At 50.6% G+C, this 11,425-nt stretch overlaps 1 protein-coding gene across 3 annotated transcripts in view; it reads left to right on the plus strand.

Moving 5' to 3' along the window:
- Nucleotides 1-11,425, plus strand: part of TBCD (tubulin folding cofactor D) — a 165,362-nt gene that overhangs the window by 43,640 nt on the left and 110,297 nt on the right. For all 3 annotated transcript variants that reach the window (XM_057714659.1, XM_057714661.1, XM_057714660.1), the window contains exons 11-13: nt 438-498; nt 1,557-1,631; nt 5,857-5,951. In XM_057714659.1, the coding sequence (XP_057570642.1) occupies nt 438-498; nt 1,557-1,631; nt 5,857-5,951 (231 nt within the window). The remainder of the gene's footprint in view (nt 1-437; nt 499-1,556; nt 1,632-5,856; nt 5,952-11,425) is intronic.

Consider the following 11,425-nt stretch of genomic DNA (forward strand, 5'->3'; position numbering starts at 1 on the left):
CTTCCAGTGGTCGGCTCACAAGGCCGGTACTGCTGGGGAGGGCTCTGTGCGGCCTTTCCAAGAGGTTGACCGTTTCCGAGACTGTCCCCAGGAGAGCTGCTCTCCTCAGCCTCTGGCAGGTGCTGTTTCCTCTGGGAAGCCTCCCGCATCGACCTCTGGCCTTCCTCGCTGGTGCTCTCTGTCCAGTGACTGTTAGGATGGGCGGATCAACTTCTTAGGAGCTATGGCAGAAATTGGCCTTAAATGATGATTTAAAAACACACAGAAGGAAGTGTCCTTTTCTTGTGATTAGAATTAAGATTCTTCATGTAACTGCCTTCTTGGTACTGTTTTGAGTGATGTGCAGGGTGGGTTACCTTAAAGCTGGGAACTGAGAGCTCCTCTAGAACTCTGGGTGGTTCTGTGGGCTCACAGGTCACCTTCCTGTGTTCTTCCAGAGCAGCTGCTGGTTGGGCTGAAGGACAAGGACACGATTGTGCGGTGGTCTGCGGCCAAAGGGTAGGTACCTACGTTTGGTCAGGGTGCTGGGCTGGGGGCTGTAAGCTTATGCCCCAGACGCCTGCGGGTCTGCTGAGTTTTCTTAGTCATTCAGTACTTCCTGTGGAATTTGAGAGCTGCAACAGCTCCGAGAGTTTTCAAAGGTAGAATTTTTTCCTAATTTACATTTATTGCTTTATGTTCTAATTTTTAAGAAAATCACTGAGGTTGGTCAGTGGCTCCTTCATTTTCTCACCTTTCTGGCTCGAATGACCCACATTTGCCTTTTTCACCTCCAGGTGCTCCGTTCCTTGCTCCTTCACATCCCCATTGCCACAACCCCCCCTCCTGCCCCCATGGCCAGGGCTGTGCCCCCCGTGTAAGGAGTGGGTGCTGCGTGGCCTCACTTTATTCCAGAGCCCCTGGTAGGGGCTGGCGTCCACCCTCTGCTGTGCCTGAGGGAACAGCCAGCAGAGGCGCCTGGGCCCACCCAGAGGGGCCAGGGGGCTTGGGGGACAGGGTACAAAGGAGACGTTGTAGAGAAAAGTAAAATGGGTGAAGGCGCTGGTGGGCCGTCCCCCAGAGGTTCTGGGGTTTGTGCCGATACACTTATATAGCAGGCGCCGAGGTGAGGAGGCTCACACGGGCTTTTGGGCAGCTGTGGAGCCCAGAGTGTCATCTGCCTGGAGTGAGATGGGCTGGGAGGGCGGGCCTTCCTGAGGCACCACTGGCCGGAACTCAGCCTGGGCAAGTGGCGTGACGGGAGCCAGCCGCTCGACACGCAGCATGGGAGTGGGGCAGCCCGCCAGGCGGCCCTTGGTGGCCTTAGCTGGGAGCCGTTGACCGTCCGAGACGTGCGCGTGCCCTGTGGGCCGCCTTTGCCTTGGTCCCCCAGGTGCCTGTCCTGTTTCTGTATGTGAGTGCGATGGGCTCCCCGAGGTGGCAGGTGGCCTTCGTGTAGTAGAATCAGCCTCTTCGCCATCCACCCTTTGGACAGCCACTCGGGAAGTTCCTAGTGTAGTGTGTGCCCTGGACGGGGTGTGATGCTAACACATTCTGACGTTGCTCCTCCTTTTCAGAATCGGGAGGATGGCCGGAAGACTTCCCAAAGAGCTGGCCGATGACGTGGCCGGGTCGGTGCTGGACTGCTTCAGGTATGTGGGGAGATCACAGGGGTAGTGGCTTTTCTTTCCTTACCTCCTCCTACATTTTCTTTCTGTTGATCTAGTTATCAGATACTCTGAAGCCATTTCTTTTCCTTTTGAAGTTAAATTTGAGAACTCTAGTTATTTCTGTTATATTTATTTTGTCAGCTTAGACTCCATTACATTTAAAAATCTTAAGGAAAAAGAAGTCAGTTTTGTGCATGTCCACACATAGAAACGTATCCTTCAAGGAAACCTGTTTTCATTGCAGTGAAACCAGGGCTGCCCCGTTCGAGAGAACTTTCTGTGATGATGGCCTGTTCTAGATCTTGGGCTGTTGAGATCTTAAAAGAGGCTAGTGTGACTGAGGTCTGAATTCTAAATTTCATTTAATTTCATCAGATTGAAATCTAATAGCCACATATGCCAGTGGTTGTGCTGCATCTGTCCTTGCCTCTCAGGGACTCCTGGGCGCCCTCAGCCTGCCCAAGGTGCAGGTGTGGGCCGGGAGGTGCAGGTGGTGGGTGTGAGGGTCTGAGCCTGGAGCCTGCAGGGCAGGGGCAAAGGGCAGAGCCCCCAGCAGCGCAGATGGGCTGGGGGAGGCCCCGTTAGTGCAGCTGCTCACCAGAACTCTTGCTCTGCTCGCCCCCTGGTTTCAGAAGCAGGTGTTTCGAGAATGAGTGTTGTGTTTGGCCCCCAGTTGTGGTCCCACCCTTGTCAGCTGGTTGCTTCCCTTCTTGGTGCCCCCGTGTGCATGAAAGCTGTGCTGGTGGCACTCCTGGGAGCTCAGGCCTCTGTCACCAAGCCAGCCCACGGGGTCCCAGGGGCGCGGGCTCCTCCTGCCCTGGGCCCCAGGCCTGCTCAGTAAGGTTTAGGAGTGTGGAGACAATGCCACACGACTGTATCTGAGTAATGGTGCATGTGTGGCTGCTGCGTCTTCTTGTGGCAGAAGACGTGCTCCTTTGCTGGACTCTCTGGAACTGTGGGTCTGTGTGATGACTCTGCTGGCCTGTTTTAGGGTGTCTTCATGGAGTTCTTTTCTGGGGGCTTGCTGATGGGCGTGAGATGATGTGGGTACCCTGCTGGTCCCGGGGGAAGAGGTGCGGGTTAAGGGCAGTCACGGGGGTGGGGCGGTTTGGGAGGATGGAGGAGCCAGGGCCTCCAGCCTTTCCTCCTGGCCCCTTCCCCTGGGGTGGCCATCTGTCTCAGATGCTTCGCTTTCCTCTCTCCTTCCTTGGCGTGTTTCCGCACAGCGCTGAGCTTTTGAAGCCGTCTTGGTCCAGCCCTTCCTCCTACTGCTCCTCCTGCAGTCTCCCCCTCCCGTGTGCTCCTGGGTCCCCTCCCACCCAGCTCTCAAACCCCTTACTTCTCTAGCTGCTGTGTGTCTGCCTCAAGGGCTGTGAGCCTTTCACTCCAATGTGTCTCCCCTGAACCCTAGCATCTTTTCTCCCAAAACATGCTTCTCTAGTCAGATGTATGGTCCTTTCTCTTGGCTTGCAATCTTAGTCTGGTTTCACTTGTCCTAATTAGTTTTATCTCCAGATGCTGCTTTGCCTTTATTTTGTTGTTTTAATGAATTCCTCTGATTTTTGTGTCTGGGGTGTGGAGGGTCGAAATGGTCTTACTGCTCTGGGTTCCCAAGGCCAGCAACCCAACGCAACGTTGAGGGAAGGCGTCTGAGTGTGCCCTCGGGGAGGCAGTCTTTCCCTGGACGGGACCTGCACACAGTGGATGTGAAATACCCAGTTGCGGAACAGGTCGTAGAAGGGAGTCAGCACAAATGGGGAGAAGCAGGGACTCGCTGGGGTGGAGGTGGGCAGGGCGGCCGGGCCGGCTGACGACCTGACACAGAGGTCGCTCTGGTCTCCTCCCTCCTTTTGTGTCCTCCTGGCATGTGTGGTGAGCCACCAGTCATTCCTGCAGTGGTTCAGAAACAGGACATTAATTCCATTAAATGTAAGAAAACCTTACTCCCAGGACTGTTACCTCACTCCCTGCCCTGTTTCCGGGGCCAGGTTACGTGGCTGGGGCCTCCCAGTGAGCCTCACAGGCGCCCCTCTGGCCCGCTGCTCCCCTCCCAGGTCTCACCGCAGAATGTGCAGGTGTCCTTCAGTACCTGCAGCGCAACCCCCTGCCCTCCCTCCCCCCTTAGAAAACCATGCTTTAGCCTCTCAATGGCCTCAGGACAGGATCCTGGTGACAGTACCCAGACCCACCAGTCCAGGGTGGGTGGAAGCAGGCTGCCCCGGGAGGCCTTGCTGGGTCCTCTGTGTCTGCCATCTGAACTAAGCCCTCGGGGCTCTCCGGTCAGCAGATGGGCTGCAGCCCTGCGGCCTGGGTCCTGGGTTGCCGTGGCAGTGCTGCTTTGGCCACAGGAGCAGCCCTGTCTCAGCAGGAAGTGCTCTGCGTGGCTCCTTCCCAGGCTTCTCCTTGAATTCTAGTGCTGTTTGCAGTTAAAAGTTCAGAAAGAGATGATGGTGATGGGGTGTCCCCTTCTGCTCCGCACCCTACATGCACTGTCCCCCTTTCTTCATGTCCTTCTAGGGACAAGTGGGTGTGAGGTGGGTGGAAGGATAAGAATGTCTTGTCCGCTCACCCCATGCCCTCCATGCTGCCCCACTCTCCTCTTCCAGGTGGTCCTCGTTGGGTGCCCTTGCCGGTGTGAGGCCAGTGGCCCTGAGCCGGTCTCGCCCTCTCTCTCTCCTGACCCTGCTGTCTTGGCCCTCCTGTTTGCTGTCAGCTCCACTCCTCTGAGACCCCCGGCCCTCCCATGGTTGCCTGGAGCTTGGCTCTGGGATAGAAGCTCACCCTCAGGCACTGGGCTGAGCATCTGTGTCCACTCTCGCTGTGCAGGCTGGGTCTTGGAGAGGGTCCGTGTCCACCTGGAGTGGGCAGAGCAGGGGCAGCAGTGCAGGCAGGACGCTGTGGTCCTCTGTGGCCCCCCCCTTGGGCCACACACATTTTATAGCCCTATGCAAAGTCCTGCACCATCCATAGCTGTTAACAAGTGACAGTGCACTCATGTTTAGTTGAGAAATGGTGGCCTGACTGGCAATCGTTTTAGTGATAATTGAGTCATTGTACAGCCGACCTTTTATCAGGTTCTTCTGGATGTTATTAAATCTTTATGGGAAGCATACAGCACTTCTCTCTAATTAAAATCCTGAAGTCCACAAAGTGCAATATTAAATTGTGAAACAGTTATACAGTCTTTGGGACAGACATTTAATAAAACATTTGGAACTTTAGGAAGTTATAATTGGAATTGAATTACCGGTTGCTGGCGAGGTCCAGGGCAGCCTCTGTGGCTGTTTTGGTCAGCCTGTCTCCACAGGGCCCAGAGCAGGGCCTGGCATGTGGGAGGCACCACTAAATGTGTCTTGAGTGAATAGGTAAGCCTAACGTCTCTCCTGAGTATTCTTGTGCTTGTTGCCAGCTAGTAATGCAGTTTATTTGGTTTTCCTAATCATTTCTTTGCCATCAGATTAATTTATTCAGAATAGGAGAGAGGCCTATAATTTCTCTGGTTTTTTGGTGAAGTGTATTTCTATGTGTATTTTGGCAGTCAAGCGTGGAAACTCTCAGAACAACCCTCATCGATCTAAGAAACAGTTATTCTCACTCATTATAATGCCAGAGTTGCACCTCTAAGCATGAGAGCTTTCAAACCACTTCAGGAAAGTTTTATTAAATGTGAAATTTTGCTTATGAGTTGACTAATTGGCATTTCAAATATTTATTGAAAGTCTGTTTCAAATAGTACAAAAAAAGTTCTCTACATGCCATTTCATTCTAACTTCCTAATCTCGGTATTCATTGTTCAAGCCGCAGAGGCTCTGTAACAGGGGGTCTCCTTGCCCTTCTGGCTAACATTTCCTAAACTTCCTTTGGTGCAGTCGCTGTGCTGTGAGCCCAGTGTTTCCTGAGCGGCTCAGCTGCTTAAGTGGCTGAGAGTGCTGGCTGCTCAGGCCCAAAGGTGCAGTGGGCACGTGTGTGGGCTGCCCTCCCTGGGGTGCGTGAGGCTGACCCAGGACTTATACTCATTCTCTGCAGATCCGAACCATGGCAGTTGTCTTCAGTTGATTTGGAGTACTTTATCTCGTTAGCTGACTGATATTTTATAAACTCACTCAGGGTTTTAGTGAGGCTTTTGGCCCAGGGCGTGGACTTTCACTCTGGCTCTGGGGGGAGAAGCTGGCATCTTGCTGGGGTCTCAGCCTCTCTGTGCTTTCAGTTTCCAGGAGACGGACAGCGCCTGGCACGGCGGGTGTCTGGCGCTGGCGGAACTGGGCAGACGAGGCCTATTGCTCCCTTCCCGACTCTCGGACGGTGAGTACGAAGCTCAATGTCTGTGGTCAAGACCGTCTGTGCACGTCGGGGTGCTTCACCTGGCCCCTCCCTGGCATGCCCCCCCCCCCCCCGCCCCCGCAGTGTGGCCGGCCTGACCATCGTGAGTGTCGCAGGAGGGAGCCCTCTAGATAGGTGCTCTCAGCCTTCTTTCTTATGTCGGCCTCTGATTCCTGATGCCTCTTCTCCCCACTGTGAAATGTTAATAGCACGTGTACCCCGTAAGTCCACATTTGGAGGGCTGCGAGCTGTTGTGATGTCTGAGATTGTCTTGTCCCCCAGAACCGGTTTCACCCTCGTCAGGGTGCTATTGCCAGTTGAGAATGTGTGCGCTGCGCTCTGTTTATCACCTGGAGTGGTGTCGTGGTTCCTGGGAACAAGGCTAACGCCAGGGAGGGGATGGGGAGGAAGCTCGGCGGTGGGCCTGAGCGGGGCGCAGCGCCGTGGGTGCGGACAGACCACTGAGCTCCAGGCCTGCATGTCTCAGCTCTCAGGCCGGCCGCATGGGGGTGCAGCCTGGGGCTGTGGCCACATGAGGCTTGTCTGTGGTGAGTGGGGACTGTCCCTGGGAGTGCCCTACGGTGCTTCTGTGGACAGAAGGGAGGGGTACCTGTGAAGGTTGGAGGGGGCCCTGTCCTCGAGTGTGTCACCACAGATGCCAGCGCGCTGGGGGCGATTTCTGTCGGGGGCAAGGATGTCTGCGCAGAGAAGGGTGCTGTCCAGCTGCTGGGCTGTGGGGATGCTGCAGGTGCTGGCGTGCACTTGGCATTGTGAAGCCCAAGCACAGCTTCTAGACCCTGGGTTTCTTTGGGCTCTTTCTGCTTATTTGTGTAGCAGCTTTACTGAGATATAATTTATATACCGTAAAGTTCACCCATTTAAAGTGTTCCATTCAGTGGTTTATAGTGTATTAACAGAGTTGTGCAATTACCATTTTAATCTAATCTCATTTTCCCTCAAAAAAAACCCCCTATACCCAGGAAGAGTCACTCCCCATTTTTCCTCCACACCCCCACACAACTTCTAATCTTTTTCTGGCTCTGTAACATTGCCTTTTCTGGACACTTCATATAAATGGAGTCTCCAGTAGCAGTGTTTTGTGTCTGACCTTTTTCACTTAGTGTGATGTTTTTAACATTCATCCCTACTGTACCGTGTAGCAGCGGTACTTCACTCCTTTTTATGGCAGACTAATATTCCATTGTATGGATACACACTTGTTTATCCCGTCATCATTGATGGACAGTTAGGTTTTAACCATTGGTGATTATGAATAATGCTTCGCTGAACCTTTGTATACAAGTTTTGTATGGACACGTGATTTGAGTTCTCTTGGGTTTAGACCTAGGAGTGGAATTGCTGGCTCACATGCTAAATCTGTCTTAACTTTTTGAGGAACTGCAAACCCCTTTCCCAGATGGTTATGCCACTTTACATTCCTCCAGCTGTGTATGAGGGTTCCAGTTTCCCCACATCCTCCCCAACACTTGTTTTTCTCTGTTTTTTTTTGTTTTTTGTTTTTTTGTTTGTTTGTTTTAAATAGCCATCCTAGTGGGTGTAAAGTGGTATTTTACTGTGGTTTTGATTTGCATCTCTCTACTGACTAATGGTGTTGAGTGTCTTTTTCATGTGCTTGTTGGCCATTTGGAAATGTTCATTGGAGAAATGTGTATTCAAATCCTTTGCTAATTTAAAAAATTGAGGTATTTGTCTTTTTACAGTTATGAGTTCTTTATGGATATGTCTTTTATCAGGTATATGATTTGTGGGTATTTTCTCTCCTCTGTGGTTGTCTTGTCACTTTCCTGATGGTGTTGTTTGATGCGCTGGAGTTGTAAGTTTTGATTGTCTGGTTATCAGCCTTCTCTTTTGTTGCTTGTGCCCCTGGTGTATTCTGTGACATCATCCAAAAACTAGCATCTGAATAGCATTCTAGCGTTAGCCTGGGTCCTCTGAGAAGGCACCAAGACAGGATTAACCGTGCAGTTTCTTATTAGGGAAATACTGGTAAGGCTGGCAGAGCCACAGTCTGACCTCGAGAGCTGCGGGGCTGGGATGGGGGTGGCAGTGTCCTGGTGGGCCGTGTTGTCTAAGAAAGGTCTTTTGATGGGGTGGGGGTCCTCAAGCCAAAGTCAGCCTCAGGGCATCCCTGTCTTTTCAGATGGGGCCGCAGGGTGTGGCTACTGCACTGCCTCCCTGGTGGAGTGGCCGTGGGGCCTGGGGTCAGCCTGTGCCTGTGGGTGAGTCCTGGCTGTGGCCATAGCCCTTGTTTGCAGAGTGCTGACCCCTCTTATCTCCTGACCTGTCCCTCCCCACGGTCCTGTGTGTCTGGGTGCCTGCTCTCTGCTGCTAGCGACCCCTCCTGGCACTACCCTGTTCTCCTGATGACCATGCGCTTTCCTGATTTTTAACCTTTATGCAGTGTTGAGCTGTTGACATTTCAGCCCATAAGAAAAGTGACAGCTATAACAAGACATCTCTGGCTTAGTGTGTGGAGTAGGAGTTGTGTTTTTGTATATCAAAATGTTTTTCTCCTTGATTAAAACTGTGTGCGTGCTTCATTTCATACCCACCCTTCTCCCTCCCTTGGGAGCAGGGCATTTTGGTGGATTAAACCAGGGGTAGGGGTGGATGTCTGTGGGCTGCTGGTAAGACTGTTACAAAGGGGGTTGTCAGTACTTTTGTTTCTTCAACGTGAATTCAAGGATCCTTTTTAGAAGTTATTTTCAGCTTTATTGGGATATACAGTTCACCTAACACTTTACCTGTTTTATTTTTTTTTAAAGTATTTATTTATTTATTTGGTTGCACCAGGTCTTAGTTGTGGCAAGCAGGCTCCTTGGTTGCAGCTTGCCTGCTTCTTAGTTGTGGCACATGTGCTCCTTAGTTGTGACACATGGGCTCCTTAATTGTGGCATGCGAGCTCTTAGTTGCGACATGCATGTGGGCTCTAGTTCCCTGACCAAGGATTGAACCCGAGCCCCCTGCATTGGGAGCTCAGAGTCTTAACCATGTGCCACCAGGCATGTCCTAGTTTACCTATTTTAGGTATCTAATTCAATGGCTTTTGTTTATTACATTACTAATTTTTAAAAAACATTTTAGAACATGTGACATATAAATTGTTAGATTGATTATGTTTTTAAGTGTACAATTCAGTGGCATTAACTACATATATAATGTTGTACAACCATTATAATCACCATCTATTTCCAAAACTTTTCATGTTCCCAAACAGAAACTGTCCCCATTAAATACTCATTCCCCCTTCCCCTCCCCTCAGTCCCTGATACCCAGGAATCTATCTGCCTCTGTGAATTTGCCTGCTCTGGGGAACCTTATATAAGTGGAATTGTGCAAAATTTGTCCTTTGTGTCGGACTTATTTCACTTAGAATTTCAAGGTTAAATTCATGTTGTAGCTTGTGGTAGAACCTCATTGCTTTTTATGGCTGAATAATATTCCTTTGTGTGGGCGGACCACCTGATGTTTGTCTGTTCATCTGTTAGTGGATACTTGGGTTACTTCCATCTTTTCACAGTTGTAAATAACACTGCTGTGAACACTGGGTGCATGAATCTGTTTGAATCCCTGTTTTCATTATTTTAGTTGTGCGCCTAGGAGTGGAACTTCTGGGTCACATGGTAATTCTGTATTTAACTTTTTGAGGGTTTATTGCTTTTTGTATGTAAAGGTTAGAAACTTATAGCTCTAAAGTTGGGTTATGTGTGAATGAAGAAAGGTACTGTCATTGAAAAATCAGCAAGACGGATTTTTGTTGTTGTTGTTACAAAGATCTAAGACCCCATCGTGCTTGGAAAGATAGTTACAGAGAGCCTGCCTGGTTTCTCCTGCTGTGTGTGTCCAGGTGACCTTTTGGAGGGATTGCAGGCGGGTGGAGTCCACAGGGCGGCGGGCACACATGGCTCCCCCGTGAACACCTGCAGGCAGCGCTGGGGCTCCCAGCCTGTGCGGTCCCAGGAGGCTGGACCGTCCTTTAACCGTCTCTGGTTCCTCTTCTTGTCACTTAAGATGGTGGTGGACAGTTTTGGGTGAGCTACAAAACAGTATTCTCAGAATCCTTGGGCCCTTGACACGGAAGATTTATGTTCTTGCGTGTGAGGCACGAGGTGAGAGCTTGTCTCTAGGGTGTGAGGCTTTGAGCCTCAAGCCTGAAACAGCTTCTGATGCACGGCTCTGCTTCCTGCAGGGTGTGGACTTGCTGGAAAGCAGGGGCACCCTGTTTCTGGTCTTCATCAAAGCATACTGGTATATAAAAAAACAAGAGCCTGGGCATGCGAGGGAAGGCTGCACAGGTGCCATCGGTTTCTGGCCATGACAGTGCACGTGTTGCATTGGTGGTGTGTGGTTGTCTGCAGGCACACCTCGGACGGGTGGCAGGGGCTCACGGGCCATCCTTGATGATATAGGGGCAGCTTGGACCAGTGGCCTATTTGCCTTAAAAGAACCATGACAAGCTCTGCATCGCTTTTGTGAGTTGATATCAGTGGTTTTATATAAATTTAACTTGCTTCAAAGCAAGTTATTTGCCGTCCTGAATAGTGTCATTTTAAAACAAAGCTACTGCATCACTGTTTAAAATATGTGGTGGAATCCAGGCATCATGGCACCGTGGAATCCACCATCCTCTGTCTAAAATGCAGGGATTTTTATTCTTTGTCTCCTTGAACCTGTATTTCCATTCACTTTTCCCAGAGAATTTTTTCCTAATGTAACACGTTTCTGTGCTTGAGAATTGTTTGCTGATCTCCCTGTCAAGTATCTTCAGCAAGAGGATATCTGTGAATGCAGACTTTAACTCTTACATTTTGTTTTGCCAAAAGGTACTAAGTGTTTGTTTTCTAGATTGAGTTTTTACAGAATTAGTTATTAGTACAAACTTGATCAAAACAACTGAAAATAACATTTTATTGGAATGCAGCTGTTAAGATGGGTTTTTAGGTCAGGCTGTCTTTCAGTGAGTAGTGCTTATATCTAGAACAAGGCAAAGTTCCAGATCAACTTTTTATTTAAAAATTTAAAATTTTTAGCTCTACGCGTGAGAGGCCTTATTATACGTGCACGTCGCTGGGAAGGGCAGGCTTTAGCTTTAGCAGTGCTTGTTCTTTGAAGTCTCATTGGATGGCTCTATTGGGACCACCTCTGTTTTGGTCAGAGTGTGAGTTGAAACCTCCCGTCTTGCCGAGAGAGGGTTCACCCAGTCAGCTCCGCTCCAGGCCCTTTCTGGACACCCCCGCCCAGGCAGTGCACTGCTGAAAGAAGCCCTCTGAACAGTGGGGAAGGGCCCTTATGAAGGGTGAGGGGGCCCTATGGCTTTTCTAGGCAGCACATTAAGATGCCTCGGGTGCCTGCACTCGCCCGGGCTCTGTGACCACTGGTGGAGAGCAGACATGGGCACACGCCCTCACAGATGTACCCTCGTCCTCAGTTTTAAT

This window comes from Hippopotamus amphibius, chromosome 17 (assembly GCF_030028045.1).
Source record: "Hippopotamus amphibius kiboko isolate mHipAmp2 chromosome 17, mHipAmp2.hap2, whole genome shotgun sequence".
Taxonomy (NCBI): domain Eukaryota; kingdom Metazoa; phylum Chordata; class Mammalia; order Artiodactyla; family Hippopotamidae; genus Hippopotamus; species Hippopotamus amphibius.